Source organism: Stegodyphus dumicola, chromosome 7, assembly GCF_044657685.1.
Source record: "Stegodyphus dumicola isolate Sdum_Otavi_A_Nest chromosome 7, ASM4465768v1".
Taxonomy (NCBI): domain Eukaryota; kingdom Metazoa; phylum Arthropoda; class Arachnida; order Araneae; family Eresidae; genus Stegodyphus; species Stegodyphus dumicola.
Genome location: NC_140774.1, coordinates 125,794,683 through 125,813,946, shown reverse-complemented (window position 1 = coordinate 125,813,946; position 19,264 = coordinate 125,794,683). Strand labels below are relative to the sequence as shown.

Here is a 19,264-nt window from a genome sequence, read left to right as displayed (position 1 = left end):
CAAGCCTGATAATTATGAGTAATTTTACCATACCATCCAAAACTATTCATGTCCCAAAACTGAAATTTCAACAGGATTTTTTTGTGTACAGACACAAACAACAAAATAAGAAATAAAAATAAATTATGGCAGGGAAGGGGAGGCATATTTAAACTATTTTATCTTTATATTTATCTATTTTATCTTCACAATAATTTATTATCTTAACAACAGAATAAGAAATAAAAATAAATTATGGTAGGGAAGGGGAGGCATATTTAAACTATTTTATCTTTATTATATTACTTGTGGCTACAAATTGTTTTGATTTTATTTTTAATATTATGTCTTTACTGTACATATTAATAAGCGAATTAACTAAAATTCATTTAGTAGCTTAAATTTTATGCCAACTGTCATATTGTAAGGCTCAGGTTCAAATTCTATAAAAAGCAGGATGTTTGTAGTTATATATCTCTTTTCAATGTCTCAAGTGTAATGTCAGTCTATCCCGGAGCAGTATTCTTGGTCAGATAGCTAATTGACTATCGGGCTCTGCCATTCCTGACCAATGCTTGATGAGCAAGTATCTGGTTATTGAGGAGCTGAGAATTTTGATTTTTATCTGTACTATAAAACGCACTATGCAAAAAATTAATCTTCATTATTGATCTGCCCATCTTTTGATATTGGTGAAGTTTTTGTAAGCTATCAGTTCTCTTGTCTGTCACTATAATGGTCTTGAATTTGACTGATAATTGAAGTTCCACTATTTATATTAAAGAAAATCTAAATAGTTAAAAAATTGTGGAAAATTGTGATCCAAGGCATAAAATTTTTTATGTTCTTCTGTATGAGCTTTCTTTAGCATATTAGATTATTGCAAATGTCATACATATTTCACATTTAGATCATAGATTGCTAGAATGTTAATAAACTATAATAAGTAAAAATTTTAAAGTTTTGCCTATTTATTTAATGATTTATAGTGACATTTAAATTTTCATATTTAATAATTCCATATTCTATGCCATTTGCTTAATGATTGATGATATAAAGCAACACAGTTTGCTTCAGTTTATCGAGTCTGTTATCTAATGATTATGCAGAATGGTTAAATTTTGATTTTATTTTCTGGTGGGCTATCTTTTCAATAGCATTCTGGTTTGAATTTTTTTATGGAGTACCTTGGCAAAGCATCTGTTGAAATGAGAGCTGAAAACTGTTGGAAGAAAATAAAATTTTCTGTTTAAACTAATTTTAATATATAACAAAAATTTAAATATGTGTGTTTTCTTCAACTTAAAAGCAGCCTTTGGCATTATACATTGCAAATATTGTTGTCAATATAATAATATTGACAACAATTATTGTTAAACAATATTAATACAACAAATATTGTATTAATTCTTTGTTTCACTCATGTATCTGGTCTAAATAATTTGTTTTGTTCACAAATAGGATTGATTACTTTTTATTGCTTGCAGGTAACATAGGTGCGAACTTTCTTTTCCTGAAAGACAACCAGTTTTTTATCGTGTGTCTGAATTTCCTAGCTTTTAATTTTTACCCTTTATCAAGGAAAATGTTTCCCAGCAATAAATGAAAATTATTGAATTAATAAAACTTAAATTGGGCAAATTTCTCATAACTTTTCTTATCAAATTTTACTTGACTGAATTGTTTTAATGTACTGTAGATATTTATAGAACTTTTTACGAACAATGTTTAATCATCAATAATTGCATCTAACTCTATTTTATGTCTATAAATATTTCATTAGTAAGTTTATCCACATAAAATTGTGTAGGTTAATTATTAATTCTATTTCATTGTATATAAAAGTACTTTGATAAATAAAAGCTTTCCTTCTCTACTCAGGATTTTATTAATATAAAACAATTGCAAAATTAAATTAACCAAAGAACTTAAAGTTTAGAATATCTAATTAAATATTAACATATTTTACATCAAAATCACGATTAGTTCAGTAACCTGGATTATGTATTTTAAAGTGAATTTTACTCAGTTTGGAGTTCTTTTGAAATGACCCTGCTGTACTAAAATTTGATTCTTTTAGTTGTTGTTTGACATTGAAATATTTAAAATGTTTCATTCTAAAAATAATGCTAAATGGTTGGGGAAAACATTGTAAGGTATTTTTACATAAAATTGGTAACTTATATTTATTTTAGTGCAATGCAGCAGTCAGTCATGTCAGCATGGAGGTTTATGTCTCATTCAACGACATCATCTCTCTTGCTATTGTCCTGCTGGGTTTAGCGGTCAGTTTTGTGAAATAGATGTGGATGAATGTGCAAGTCAACCTTGTTATAATGGAGGAAAATGTAATGATCTCCCTCAGGGATATACTTGTGACTGCCCACCAGGTAGATACAATACTGATTTACTCATTCTTAAATATTCATATTTTTAGTGTATTTTATCCTCTTGCAACTAAAATCCATAATACTTAAGGTTTTGTATGAATTTCTGAATATTTATTGAATGTATTTTCACTATTATTTATGAGAAAAATCTTATCTGTCATCTGATGTATCATTCTTGTTTGTAGGAATTATATCTCTTTATGCAATTATTGATTTTTTAATTTAAGTATCTAAACATTTTCTGGTTGCATGAATTAAAGAGAAAAAAAAATTTCATGCTTTTATAAGTATTCAAGTATATGCTTTATGAGAATTTTACTTTTCTTTAATGTTCTGAAAATGAGTCATCTTTTCCACATTCCCAACAAAATTATAATATTGTGTACATCTAGAATTTTAAAGTAAGTTAAGTTTTATTATGGGCATTTAGGCAAAAAAAAAAAAAAAATTTAGTCTTTGTGTTAAAAATCAAATTTTATGCACACTCTTATTGTCATGAAAGTTATTTATGAATGTTTTGCTAATAAAAATTAGGAAATTATTTCATTACTTATTAACACTTAAAAAATTTTTGATTTTACACAAATTGCGTGTAAAATTTTGGTAGTTTGCAGAGTTTTCAAAAAGACTTTTGTAGATTTATAAGTAACAATTATTTAGCATTTTATCTAAACCCAATTTCTTATTACAGAATTTAATTTTGTTACGTAATTATTTTGAATATTTGATTTTCAGAAAGTATGTTACCATATTTTTATTTTTAATTTCCATGCTACCAATCTTTTAGTCAGAAATACCTTTTTTTAAATACTAATAAGTATAAAAGCTCTTTATAACATTTTTTTCTTTGCATTTATATATTAAGTATATTTATAAAGAGAGTATTTTAATTTCCGAATATGTCTTAAGTTAAATGTAGTCAAATTTTGCTGCACATTTATTTCTAAACGATGCTAAAAGTGGAGGATTTGACAGTATGTGTAATCTGTGTCAAAATGAAACATACATAAATATTACTTATCATTTGAAATTTTTGTTCTGATTCTTGATGTTATTTTTAAAGTTTGACATGACACTTTCTGTAGAACAATCTATTTTTTATTATTGAGCAATATTTCACAGTTCATTGTATCAGGTGTTTGTGAAAACTTTGAAACCAGATTCCCTTGTTTGCAAACAAGATTTCACTCAAGTATGTGGTGGTCAAATTTTGACATAAAAGCATAATGAAAAATTTACCTCATAATAAAATCTGAATGTAAAGTTAAAAATCTGAGGATTTATAATAATGAAATTTCATTGCTTTCATTTTCTCTATCATCTTTTCAATTTTATTTTTGGTATAGTATATATTAATATGGAACATATTACCTCATCATATCTTATGGTGCTAAGCATGGGTATTAGATCTTCAACTAAAATTATAGAAATTAAACTTTTTATCACATTTTTTTATATTTAAAAATCTATTTCTAATGGAAATTGTTTGTGTTATTTCTAATGGAAATTGTTTTATTATTGATACCTGCTACATGATTAAATTAATGTGCATCTGTATTATAGTGTTTCACATTATTTTATTCAGCTAGATTTCTTAATTATTACAAATTTTATACAAGCTTCCCAAACATAATTTATATACTTTCATTTATTATAAAATATTAAATATTGCAGTTATACTATTGTAACTATTGGTGTTTCAAATGGAAATTTTTAAAGTTTTATTCACTTTCAAAATGTTTAATATGATTTTCTTTCATGATGCAAAAAACATCCAATTTCTAATTCACCTTAGCCTCTGTTCATTCATCACTGTGTTCATTAACCAACCTGATGGCAATAATGATCCTCAGTATCACTTCATGAATATCTTGGAAAAAAGGTCGAATAAATATTTTTACCTTCCCATGGTTTCATGAGAAATGGGATTTGAAGAATCGGGCAGACATTTTTTACCCCTTTATTTTGAATTTGTGATCTTGCAGTGTAGCTTTCTGTTAGCTTGTCATTTAGAAATTTACAAACTCTAAAGTTTTCTGACTTCATTAACTCATAGCTTCTCTGCCATTTATTGGAATGCTGTTGAAAGGAATCTTCAGTACATGTATGCCTTCACTCACATATGAACATTCAGTGCCTTTTTTCTGGACAAGATGCAATCAAGCATTTGAAAGGAATGCATTATGAAGCCACCTCCTTCATATACTTATAAAGTGGATTCTTGTAAAACTGTTTTCTCTTCTTTTGCATTTTGCATAACATGAAAGATCTTCTCTATGGAAGATGTCATTTTTGAAAATGAAAATTTGGTTTCAAGAAATGATAAGGATTTCAGTACTCCCTTGAAAAAAAAAATAAATAAACAAAAGTAAATGGCATAGGTTCAGCTATTTTTCTTGTATATAATCTCTGTAAGTGAATTAATCATTTTGGAATACCAAGTACATATAATAGTAAGTATATCTTCTGTATTTCTTGGATATCTGTGTAATATTTTTTGAGGATTTATTCATGATGTTTCAAAGAAGCCAATAGTGGCTTTTGCTGAATTTAATTTATTCAAATATTACATGTCTTATTTATTTTTTGGTGATTTTATTCAAATATATGTCTTATTTTTATTTATTTATTTATTTATTTATTTGGTAATTTAGGGAATTATTAAATAGTATACATGATAAAACTGATTAATGGTTATATAAATTTCATTTTATAGGTTACTCAGGCCTGCAGTGCCAAATAGAAATATCAGATTGTACAAATGTCACATGTCCTGAGAGAGCTATGTGCCAAAATTTACCAGGTTTAGGTAATTATAATTGCCTTTGCCGCTCTGGCTATGAAGGTGTAGAGTGTGATACTACTGTGAATCCTTGCACAAGTGAAAGCAGTCCATGCAGCAATGGTGCAAGTTGTATTCCTTTATTGCAAGGGAGATACAAATGTGAGTGTTTGCCAGGATGGACGGGCAGAATGTGTGATGTTAACATAGGTAAGCCAGTTACATGTTATCAAATTAAAAATTTTATTTTAATTGCTTTTTGTTGTTAGGTTTATAGAAAATAGAGCAAATATCTAGTTTATGTACAGATTGCTTTTTTTTATTTTGTTATTTTTCTGGCTACCTAAAATTATAACTCTCATGTACAGCATTCCAAACAGATTTAGTATAGATTTAATAGCTACTGCTATTATCCTGACAGATTACCTCTTCATATGATTTCATTTTAACTCATCATACAAAAATGTTCTTTGGAAGAAATGAAAATATTTCTCCTATATTCCTTTCTCTCATAAGTCTGTATTCTTTATTATTCTGCTGCTTTCTTAGAGGTAAAAATTTTATGGATTTTCTGTAATTATTATTGAATTGTACCCTTAGTTATGGAATTATCAATATAGCAAAAATTGGCACATGAAGTGCAAGTGAGTAAATTGAAACATCAACGCCTACTATTGTGCTAATGTCATAATTAATATGTCATATCAACTTTAATCTTTAATTTAATTTAATCTTTATTGTGATGATGTTATATTTTGTGTATATTTTTATTAAAAACTATTGTGATAAATGTACTTAACATGTTACTTTCAGAGGCAGCAATTCTTTTAAAATATAAAATTACTGTTACTTTTTAGTTGTCATGAGATCATGACAAGTGCAAGCTGTATGTAAATTCTTATAAACTTATAAACACCAGCACTACGTGAAAATAACATCTATTTTAAAGGCAATACCATAGTTCTTCATTAAAAATTACTGCAGTTCTTTTGTAAATGCAGAGCTTTTATTCTAATATCCTGAATAATGTTTTTATTCAGAGGAGTGTGCTTGGAGAAATTATATTACCTTCTGTTATAGAAATACAAACATATTGGTGGGCAGTGTGAAAGAAGTCGTAGTTTTCTTCAATAAGTTTAACACTTTTTGCATGTCTGCAAGGATGTTTTTATTATTTTGTTCCCATAATTGCTTAAAATGCATCACTGAGGCATTTTTTAAGCATTTATGTGAAGAAAATCACTGCTTAACTGCTTAAAATCAAGTTGATTCATGAACTTAAGAGTTGAATAGTTTATTTTTTTTAAAATAACTCCAGAGGAGCTGTTACTCTCAATTGTCACTTTTTTTGTCCGTGTCGCTTTTCATATAAAAGAGTATTGCCACCAGATTTTATTGTCATGGGTTATTTTTAAAGAAATAATATAATGTATGTCAAAAAATGTATGATAACACAAATAGATGTTGGCATCAGATGTTATCACTATGTATTATTTTTTTATTATATATAATAAAATATAATAAATTATTATATTTATATATAATAATTTATTATATTTTATTAGTTTTAATAAAAGCCATATATTTTTTTATACTCACTATATTAAGAATTTAATATAGTATATAAAAAAATATATGGCGATGCTTAACTCTTATATCAAGAATTCTAAAGATGTGCTATTTGTAAATATTTTGTGATTTTGTTGTTGGATTTTTCTAATTGAAAGAAAGTAAGGTTTAATAAATAAAAGTTGTATAATTCATCTTGCTAAAAAAAACTGTATGGTCATATAATGAATTGAGAAAATACTGAAAAAATTAGTGGCAACATTTAACACTGTACTGGAATTTTAAATATATCCTACTTTTAAAAGCTTTGCGATTTTGCCATTAAATTTTATGTGTAAGTGTGAAGAAAGTGATGGTTAATTATAAAGTTAAAAAGACAAAAAAATCTGAATAAGGAGATGATAAACTGAGAAAAGACGGAAAAAATATAAAAATATATGGCAAAACTTAACACTCTATCAGGAATTCTGAAAATATGCTGCTTTTAAAACTTTTGTGGTTTTACTGCAGAATATTATGTGGCATAAGTCAAAGAAAGCTATGTGTAATAATAAAGATTAAAAAAAAAATTATGTTATTTGGAGTAAATCCAAAAGCAGATTGTTAACCTGTGACCTGAGTAAGAGCATAAAAAAATTTAACAAATCCTCTGCTGTGGTGTTAAAATCTGAATCCTTTCAGATTGTTTTTTCTTCTTCAAAGTATAGCATCTTCTGTAATATTCACTAAAATAATCTTGATAGCAACCAAAAATGGTACTTATTAATGAAATATAAATAATTAAGTCATTTAAAATTATATGAAACATTGTTACTTAAATTATGTATAAAATTAAAGAAATGAAATGAAAACTTTCTGAAATGTATAAAACATAATCTAAATAGTTTTGAGAAAAAAAGGAGTAACTCACATTGAAAATATTCAGTAATAGCTTTTCTAACTCTTGCAGAAGAATTATGTCAAATCAAAATATTATATTATCCATCTGTCACATAATTGATTTGTTTAAATGCTTCAGGCAGTGAAACTTTTAAGAGTTGAAGAATTTTGGCTTCTAGAATAACAATTCTGCAGCATTTCTGAGAATATTTATGAAACAGAGTAGCTGATGGATCTGAAAAATAGGCAGTCTCAAGCTAAACAAGGTTGGATGCCTGGTGTTTATATGAGCAAGTTTTCTCAGTTTTTCATAAAAGATTTAGTTCTCAGAATGTGGAGATGTAGAAGGCATGTACTAAGGTGAGAACATCCTTGAATAACAAATGAAGAAAACTCTGCCCCTCCTCTAGAACTGATAGCAAGGCAACTGTTGACTGAAATTTTCCTCGGTTGATTTTTGAAGATGTTGAGACAATGGAAAAAGATATTTGTGTAAGAAAGAAAGCTGTCATAAATTAGTGCATAGATCAGATTTGGACCTAAGATCACTGACCTGCATATTATTTTAAAACAAGTGGAGATTCAGCTTAAGTTCTGATTCTCAGAATATTTACATGTGGGGGACTGATAGCATATTTGTTCTGTATCATTTTCATAGTGTCAACAAACTGGATTTGGTTTGGTTTACTTAATTAGTATCATTAATTATGACATTATACATGGATGAAGCCACAAAAATTCCCATATGATCAGCCCATTAGTGGGAAATAAAACCCAGGTAGAACTACCAGTATTCAGTGATTTTACCATTTGTCTGCTGGTGTGTCCTAAAGAGCTGGGTGTACTCCTTATTGAGTAAAAACAATAAAAACTGTGATTTTTTATTTCAGTAGGTGGGTTGTTCATTGTACATTTATTATTTGGTTTAGTTTATTATGGCAAAGCACACTTGGGCTGTCTGCCTAAGGAAAGGGAAGCCTTTGTAGAGGAGTTTCTGAGTTAAAGTGGCTCATATACACATTACACACTGGGAAAACAATGAAAACACTCATGCAGCTAGCCCGTTCATCTGGATTCTAATCCAGGTCTGAACTACCAGAGTTCAGTGATTTTACTGCTTGGCCACTCATGGGCTGTACATTTATTATATATATGGACTCTAGCTTATTAATTTACTCATTGCTCTGATATTTATTTTTTAATGATGTAATGGTAAAATTCCAGTATTATATCCTTATAATTTCAATTTTTATTTTATAGATGATTGTGTAGAAGAACCATGCTTATTGGGATCGAACTGTACTGACTTAGTTAATGACTTCAGATGTGATTGTCCACCAGGATTTACTGGAAAGAGATGTGAGAGAAAGATAGACTTATGTGCTACTAACCCTTGCATTAATGGCATTTGTGTTGACAGGCTGTTTTCCCACGAGTGCATATGTGATCCTGGTTGGACAGGTGTAAGCTGTGAAATGAACATCGATGAATGTGTCAATGATCCTTGTCAAAATGGTAATGAATTTTCTTCTATAAATTTTTAAAAACTCATATATTATATAAAATGTTACACTTCATATAAAAGAATTCAATAACAAAATTGTATCTATAAAGAAGGTAACTAAAAATTTTTAATGAGCAGTAAACTGTAAAGTGCTATAGAAAGAGCTAAAATTCAGGATATTTTATTTTATTGTAACTGGATATGAAAATGAATCTTTCTGTTCACCTCGTCCATTTAATTTCTTTTTACTAAGTTCTTTGCTTGATTATGTATAAAAACAAAAAATTAATTTTCATATTCTAAATTTTTAAGGGGGCTGCAGGTCTATTTTTAATGCTTTTCTATAATTCAGCATAATAACTATAATAACTAATTTAAAAAAATTATTTTGCTATCTCAGTTATTGAACTTAAAAAACTGAAATTATTATTCACAGTAATTATACACAAAGGGTTTTCCTTAATTAGGAAGTCGTTTGTCCCTTAAAGTTAATTTAGATCTGTTCTTTGAGAAATCTAAATTAATTTTCAGAGGCAAAAAGTTTAGATCATAGAATAGACTAGCAATACTGTCCTATACCTAGACCCTAGACTATACTTTCCATATTACATTACTCTAGTTTTCTATCTTATAAATCTGATCTTCTTATCTGCACATTATTAGATGAATCAGACAAGGTGATAAGATATGTAACAAGTATCAGTTCAGTTCACTGAAGCAAAACAATTAACTTCACATAATTAGATGAATTAGATGAGGTGATAAGATATGCAATAGTTATCAGTTTAGTTCACTGAAGCTAAACAGTTAGTTTTAATATTATCATGAATTATATTCTGCACTGAGTTTTGATAATAATGAATAACAATAGAGAAATGCTGCTAAAAATTAGAAAAAATATCTGAATTCTTTAAGAAATTATATATGTGCACAGTTATTAAAAATGAGATTGTGTTGTTAATAATGTTTATTTTATTGCTATTTTGCTTTCTTTTAATATTATTTGATTTCCAAAGGTGGCCAGTGTATTGACCTTGTAAATGACTATAAATGCATATGTGATGCTGGATATACTGGATCTAAATGTCAGCATGAAGTGGATTCATGTGAATCAGAACCTTGTCAAAATGGTGGAACTTGCATGGACCACTTGGATGGATTTTCATGTTTGTGCCGGCCAGGCTTCGTTGGCTTGCAGTGTGAAGCTGAAGTTGATGAATGTATTAGTGGACCTTGTGATGCTGCTGGAACTGAAAAATGTGTTGACAAGGATAATGGATTTATGTGTCAATGTAACCCTGGTTACACAGGAGAACTTTGTGAGGTATTTATATAATCATTTGTTTTTTGTAATGTTTCAAATTGATAATTAATGTACAATTTGTAATAAAATTATTTTTGATCAACAATTTTAGAAATTTCGTATATTTTACAAAACGTTTTTTGTAAAAAAATACGATTGTTTTCAGTGCATATAGGAAGATAAAAAAATTGATTGAAAATGTTTGCAATACTGTTTTATGTCAATAAAAGACCAGACTGTAATGAAATATGAAATATATTGACTTAAAAATCAATAATATTCAATAGAAGTGAAAATAAAGCAATGGTAAACAGAAGATTAGAGATTATATGACAAAAGCTTTGCTTCAAAATTATGGGAGAGAATTTTATATGAATATTTTATGTGAATATTATGTGAAGTATATATTTATGTAAGGTTCCAAGGTTGCAAATTTTTTAATATATTAATTATTTCTGACTTGTATCACATTATTTTGCATATTGTTTCATATTGATATAATCTAATTTCATCTTTATAATAGTATCTTTGCAATAAAGATTTTGAACTAACTAATGTCTGATTACCTATGTAATTAAGTGAGTGAACATTTCATTATTTTTTCTCAGTACAGGTACAGGCTTACTTGTTTTATTTTTATTTTGAATGGGTATCTTTTCTCTCTTATCTGCTGCTACTTCCTTTCCATCAGAAATATACTGTTAGCTAATAATAAGTATATATACACATAGGCTGACACTTATGTGTATATATACTTATTATTTTTTGAAGTCTAATTGAAAATTAATGATTTATAACATTATCTCAAATACTCAAAGTAATTTCAATATCTTTCTATTCTTTGTCTTTAAAATAAGCAACAGCGCTTGATGACTTGCACATAAAAATTATGTAATTTTTCGTATTTATTTTTTTTATGTGCTTATATGTACAAAGTATTTGAAAAAGTAAATCCTAGACATGTACTTCCAACTCTTAAATTTCTCGAAATAAGATTTAAAAAATTTTTTTTTAGCCTTAAGAATAAAAGATTCTCTAAGTATAAATTGTAATCATAGGTCAAGAAGGCTATTTTATAAAATATTTAGTATGTTTCAATAAGTTAAATGCAAAATATTTCATGCCTTTACATATAAAATTCTTAGAGATATTTCAAAAGACATTTGCTTACTTAGATCATTTGTGCTATAATTAAAAACTTTTGAGCAGATGATCATATCCAGAAGGAAACTGTGAATATCTGTTAGGGAGAAATTGCGAAGCAAAAGTTACTCACTTTGGAAATGAATGACTTCATGCCCAGGGCTGTCTTAAGGAATTCGGCGCCCATGGGCTACTAAAAATAATGCGCCCTTCTTCCTAAGAAAATACACAGAATTGCAAATGGGAGTCGGAAAAGTTATACAAAACAAAAGTGTCAGAACTAGAAAAAAATTATTTATTACTTTTATAATAAACTGTTATCTTTATTGTAACTTTTCTTTAAAGTCACTTATTTAAAAGATGGGTATAAATGTTTACCCAGATTTGAGGGGATTATCTCAATAATGACAGTTCCGATCAGTTTTTAGTCTAATCCTTAGAACTTGATCGGAACTATTATATGATTCTCCATCAGTGCATAACATAAACAAAAATAAAATTTAATTAAATAAAAAACCATTTAAGAACAAAAACACACCTTAATCTAAACAAATGTAACTTATATATTTACTTTCCTAGCTTTTTCTTTGGCAAACTGATCAATAATATCACTAGTATTTAAATTTTCAAATAAATCTCTTTCAATAGACAAAATACTTAAATCATTGAGTTTACTCTGTCCCAGAGAAGATCGTAAGTAATTTTTTATTCTTTTGATTGCTGAAAATGATCTTTCGCCTTTGCAGTTTGTTGTGGCAATACTTAAAAATATGCGCAGTGCTGTGGTTATGTTTGGAAATGTAGATTCAATTTTTAACTCGATTATTGTCTTTAAACTTAGTTCTGCGATAGATATATTTTCGGTATTTTCCAATAAATTCACATGTTTAAAATGTATGCATTCTTCAATAAAGTTGTTTTCTAAATCATTCTGATATATTTCGCACAACTTTGCAGCATTATTTCTAATTATGTCTTCATTTATATTTTTTAAATTAACTAGAAACCCAAATGTTGAATAAATGTCAACATATGCACATTTTCTCTTTTATACTTCTGCTAGAATTTTATAAATAATAGCATAATATGTTTTTATGCGGAATTCGTCATTTGCATCAAGTTGCACTTCTTCCGACGTATTTTCGTCGAACTGTCTTTTTCTTTTCCGTAACCGTTTGTATTCATAACAGCCAGATAATTTTATACCTTCTAATTTGTAAAGGTTAAACGAATCTATATTTCGTTTCGATTGTACAAATTTTTCTAAAGAAGCATATAATGAAACAATGCATTCAATTGTAATATCAACTTTTTGAAGCGATATATTAGTTTTATTGATGGTTTCCAATATTTCACTCCAAAATGCTATCACAATAGCAGTTTCCAATGAGTTGAACTCATTTAACAACCCATGGGCTTCAACTTTTGTTGCAGGCTTTTGAAAATTATCTTCGTAAAGTTTAGTTAAAGCATTTTTAAAATTTTCATAGCCCGAAACCACTACTTTCACTGAATCAGCTCTTGCTGACCAACGAATGTCGCTTAATTTTTTGGGAACTTTATTTTTTGCTGTTAGCATGTTTTTTAAAATTTCCCATCTTAATGTTGATGCGGCAAAGAAATTGTATAAGTTTTGTAGAAACAAAAACAATTTAGTTGCTTGTATGCAGCATTCAGCTGCCGATTGTCCAATTAAATTTAAAGAATGTGCCGCACAGGGCACGTAAATGGCAAGATTATTTCTAGATTTAATGCATGCTTGGAGGCCGTTATATATATACCCGACATATTAGAGGCATTATCATAAGATTGTCCTCTACAATCTTCCAAACTAATATCTAAATCAGATAATAGCTTTAAAATACAGTCTTGCATTTCTGAGCTCTTATGGCCAGTATTCTCCAAAAATTTTAAAAACCTTTCAACGGGTGTTCCATTTTTATTGACATATCTTACGACAATGGTTAATTGATCCATATGGGAAATATTGGTCGTCGAATCTACTATAATAGAGTAATATTTTGCCTCTTTTAGTTCCGTGATAATAAAACATCTAACATTTCTTCCCAATATTTTTAGAAACTCATCACAAATATTTGCAGATAAATAAGAAATATTCCCAGTACCTTTATTTGCAAAATTAAATATATGTTGTTGCAAAATAGGGTCAAACTTTGCTAAAAGTTCTAAGCACCCTAAATAATTCCCATTATGTTTATCACCAATAGTTTGATTTTCTCCCCTAAAAGCCAAACCCCTTGAACTTAAAAATTTTATGACTTCGATGATACGTTCTAAAATATTTTTCCAGTATTTCGTATTTTTTTCCATTGATATAATAGAATAATTTTTGAAATATTCCCATTTTTCTGTAGATCTGTTCACAATTATACTGGTGTTTCTTTATGAAGGGCTGAATTTTCATGGTCCGAAATTTTTTCACTGTGTTTCCAATCATTAAAACCTGCACTAAATGGATTATTGGCACTACCAAACAGTTTGCAAGGGATGCAATATACTTTTCCTGAAGTATTTGAGTATAAAAGCCAGTTTCTTTTTTGTTGTTTTCCGTTTTGTAAACGTCTATAAAATATCATTTTTGTAGCATACCTGCTCTGTGATTTGTAGACCACTTTAGATGCAGAAAAGTCTAGTTCTTGAATATCTACCTCTACGTTAGATATGTTCTTCATTATATCTATAATTTTATCTTCGCTTAATCTTCCCCATAATGCTGGATCAGTATAATTAACACTCAACATATTACTAAATTCAACTTCATCTAAATATTCTCTTTCTTGATCTTCTGGCTGTGGCTGTTCCATGTTTTGTTGTTTCTGGTCCTCTTCTTTTTCTTTCACATTTGATTGCTGGGCATTATTGTCATACTGTTGTTGATTTTTTTCTTTTCCCTCTTTGTGTTGCTCATCCTCTGTAATATCCATAGAAAGTGTTTCGCCTTTTTTAAAGAAATTTGTTAATGTAGGCATTTTTTCCAAGACAGCTTTTTGCCTCGCCTCTTTCTCTTCTTTTAATTTACGGTTGGCGGAACCAGATAATTTTTTTCGTTTATGTTCCATGGTTAGTCTTCCTACATAATGGAATAAAAAATTGTTATAAAATTGTTAAATATGTATATATCATTATTAATTAATTTTTAGCTAACGTATACACTAGTGGACAAAAAAAAAAAAAAAAACGCATAATAAAAAAAATGGCATTTAGCAAGATAATATTTATTAATTTTAAAAGGTTAAAAAATAAATTGATTTTTTTTCTCATTTTATATTTAAAAATATATTTACTTTAAGGTATAAAGAAATTAGGTAGTATATTGAACGGTTTATAAAAATCAAAGTGGACAAAAAAAAATGCATATTGTTTAATTAATACCTTGTATGCCCGCCCTTTGCTTTATAAAGTGCTTCAGCTCGATCTGGCATATTTTCGACCAATTTTGTGCAGAAATCCGGATCAATCCTGTCCCATTCTTCATGCGTTATCCTTTTTAACTCATCAATGTTTTTTTGGCTGTCTTTCCCTTATTCTTGTTTTCAGGTGAGTCCAGAGATGTTCTATTGGATTCATATCTGGTGATTGGGATGGCCAGCTTAGCACAATAATCTTCTTATCTTTGAAATATTCTCTTGAATGCATTGAACGATACTTTGGATCGTTATCTTGTTGGAATTCATATCCATTAAGACCCATTTTTGAAGCTGACAATGCAAGACAAGAGTCGATTATCCTAGTATATTTAAGGGAATCCATATTTCCCTCAATGATCGTTAACATTCCAGTGCCATTAGAGCTAAAACAACCCCAAACCATAATATGCCCTCCGCCATGTTTAACAGTTGGCTTTAAATTTTTCAAATTATATCTTTCCCCTACCTTACGACGCACATATCTTCGTCCATCTGATCCAAACAAGTTTATCTTGGTCTCATCTGACCAGATTATGCTATTCCAATGCTCTTGAGTGTAATAAACCCATTTCTTAGCATGCTCATATCTGCTTAAAACATTTTCAGGACTTAAATATGGTTTAGAACAGGCAACTCTGCCAGGCAAACCTATAGAACACAATCCACGACGAATTGTTCTAGATGAAACACATTTTCTTTTTCTGTCATTTAATATATTTTTCAATTTATTTGATCCTAATTTAGGATCTTTTGAGATATTTTGCTTCAAAAAAGTTATATCACCTTAAAGTAAATATATTTTTAAATATAAAATGAGAAAAAAAAAACCAATTTATTGAGAAAAAAAACCTTTTAAAATTAATAAATATTATCTTGCTAAATGCCATTTTTTTTATTATGCGTTTTTTTTGTCCACTAGTGTATGTAAAAGGAAAAGCACTTACCTTAGGAAGATAATAATATAATTTAATAATTTCCACTTAATTTTCAATTTTTTAATTCACCTTATTCAGTCGACAAATACTAGAATTATATCAATTTTACTTTTGTCGTGCAATCTATATTAAGGTACGCATCAGTGACCCCTTTATGTTACTATCTTTTATCAGGATTGTTAAAATAATGCAATTTACATTTAGATAAATGAATATGCCCTGGCGACGCGGTGAGTATACGTAGGTGGTCTTATATTAACTCCAGTACAGCTCCGACAGTTCAAATGCGACTGAAACAAAAGTACGATCGGTAGGGTGTTACTCCTATTTCACGTTGCCCTTCTCTATCTATCGTTTTTCAGCACATTTGGAAGAAATAAAAATCAGTTTAATATTTTAAGAAGTGTTTTAATTTAAAAATAAATAAAAACTAATAAAATGAAAAATAAATTTTTACTATATCGCAAATAAAAAATTGCCGCCTCAAAAGGCTTGCGTCCTGGGGCTATAGCCCATTTAGCCCTGTGGTTAGGGCGGCACTGTTCATGCCAGGTAAAATGGCATTTGTGAAAGATCGTATAAAACTATTAATTACGGATATAAATTTTATGGAGGAATTAATGAAATATTTAGTCTTAAGCGTATTAAATGGTAATGGATGTTTTAATAATTGGAATTCTTGCTTTATGGAGGCCATACAAGAATTAAATTTTGTATTTATTGAACCCTCCTATACTCAGTACCTTAACATTTGCTAAGTGAGCAATATAGCATGATAGTAGTAATTTGATCTGGTTCTGAAGCTGAACAAATAAAATGTCTTGGCATTTTTTGTGGTTTCTTTGTGTACCATAAATATGAGCAAGTGTTCCATAGAAAGCTTGCAGTGAAGGTATTCTCTGTTTAAGCAGATGATCCTTATGTGTTTTGCCATAATCAAGTAAACAGCAACAGCAGCAGCAAGGGGGGCTCCCTTTAATCAATAGGATAAGTTACTAAATCTTAACATGTAGCTTTATACAGAGTTCTTAACTTTATGATTATTTATTCTCAGAAAAACTCATTTCATAAATTGTGCATGGTTTTGCTTGGTAAATTAATTAATCTATATTTTACCATAAATTACAGTGTAAGAAGGTTTCTTAAACTTTATCACTTTTTTTTTTTTTTTTTCAGGTGAATATTGATGAATGTGCTTCAGATCCTTGCATGAATGGAGGTTCTTGTACAGATAGTATAAATGCATTTATCTGTCAGTGCCCTAGTGGCTGGATGGGAGAGCGATGTGAAATTGACAGTGGGAGCTGTGCCAGAGAGCCATGCCTTAATAATGCAAAATGTCTTGATCTTTTCCAAGATTATTTTTGTGTGTAAGTATTATTTAAACAAGTTTAATATAAATGGAATTGACTATTCATTTGCATTCATGTTAAACTGTAAGACTGTAGGAGTATTTAAAAGTTAATATACTAATTTACTTATTGATTCCCCCCCCCATTTAGTAATATTTTGTAACATGATTTTTAACCAAATTTTTATGTATCCTTATAATAGAAGTACTTAGCTAAATACATTTAAAACCAATTAACCAATCAATTAAATGAGTTAATATACTCCCAGCACTCTGTCCTGTTGAGTAATAAATTAATTGCTTTTTTCTTTACTAATGAATTTGAATTTCACAGAAGTATTTAATTTTTTCTCTTAATGTATTTTTCTTTTAATTTGGATAATTTCCAAAAAATAAAAATCTAATGCATTAAGTTAATATTGATTTCCTCACTGCAAAGTTGTATTTTTATTTATTTATATTTTTCTTTTGCAATTACATGTGAATTTTTCTGTGGGTGAACATCAAGTTTACTAATTAATAAATGCCATATCTGTAAGCAGTAAAGATCAATTTATTCTGCTCTTAAAAATCCAGAATAACTTTTGGCTTTCCCAAAACTTAAGTATTGATGAAAACTTGCTGTTCACCACAAGCCTTAATCATAAGATAATTTTCATGTTTTATATGTTTTATATATATATATATATATCAAATGTTGTATGAACTTAAATCCATTTAGTGTGAATACAATAATCAATTAATCAATACTGTTTAGGAAATAATTTATTATATATATATATATATATATATACATATATATACATATATAAGTAAAGATATACAGTGAGAAATTTAGAGCCAATTTTTCACATAGACCAAAAAATTTTAATTTTTGGTATGTGTGAAAAACTGGTTCTAAATTTCTTACTTTATGACTTTACTGATAATTTTTCAGATGCTTAATGTGCAAAAATAATAGGCATGATTATATTCTCTTTAAAAAAGTGTTTTGTAATTATGTATATATATTAGATACTATACTGTATTCTTACATTGAGTAAATGGAGGGGGGAGGAATATTGCTTAGTACATCACAGAGAAGAAAGTTACATTTATAATATCTAAGCTTATATCCTTTGTTTGCCTGTTTACACTTGTATCAGAATTGTCTTAGATGATCCAAAAAACTGTGCATGTCATAATATTACTAAGGTTGACATGAATATAAAAAATATGTACAAAATTGTTTCAAAGAATAAATTGAATTTAAATACAAATTTAATTTTTAACAAACATGTAAATACGTAAAAAAGCAAATTTAAAATAATTTTAAAATAATAATTTTAAAAAACATATAAAAGATTTAATTTTCGACTAATCTACAATATCATTTAAATTCAGATAGCATAAGTAAATCAAGTGCAAAACCAAACAATGAAAAGAAATTCACAAATTTAGCAAATTAAATTTAATCTAAAAATTTTTTAAAAATGCATAAGTGAATGACTGTTGAGCAGGCAGGAGACAGACTTATCGGGGGGGGAAGTTGCCTCCATATCTAACTCTTCAATCATTCAATTCGTGTTTTGTCATTCATGCAGGCAAGGATAAAGTCAAAACCAAAGTAAATACATAGTGAAGAATGTCCAAAAAGAAATACCAATAAAGTGGTACCCTGAGAAATTAGCAATTAAAATTAAAGGTCTAAAAGGAAAATACCAATATGAAGTATTTTGAGAAATAAGCAATGTAAAGTTTAGTAATAAATTAAATTTAAAAAAAATTAAATTTTCAGAAAAATTAATTTAGAAACCAATGCATTTTAGAAACCCTTGTCTACAGAAACCTCCCCCTGACACGAATATGCATACAATCGAAAAGAAACTAAAAAGGAACTAGACATAATTTATATAAACTAATAAGAAACTAAAAAGAACTAATTCATAATTTATAAAAAACAATATATCTGTATATTATTTATAATATAAATAATAGTTTGATTAGTTTTATAAATAATAA

At 28.2% G+C, this 19,264-nt stretch overlaps 1 protein-coding gene across 1 annotated transcript in view; it reads left to right on the top strand.

Moving 5' to 3' along the window:
- The window catches only part of LOC118190575 (uncharacterized), a 216,653-nt gene that overhangs the window by 158,754 nt on the left and 38,635 nt on the right, over positions 1–19,264 (top strand). The window contains exons 35-39 of the mRNA XM_085820802.1: positions 2,175–2,369; positions 5,086–5,361; positions 8,860–9,114; positions 10,120–10,427; positions 17,089–17,282. Coding sequence (XP_085676928.1) covers positions 2,175–2,369; positions 5,086–5,361; positions 8,860–9,114; positions 10,120–10,427; positions 17,089–17,282 — 1,228 coding nt within the window. The remainder of the gene's footprint in view (positions 1–2,174; positions 2,370–5,085; positions 5,362–8,859; positions 9,115–10,119; positions 10,428–17,088; positions 17,283–19,264) is intronic.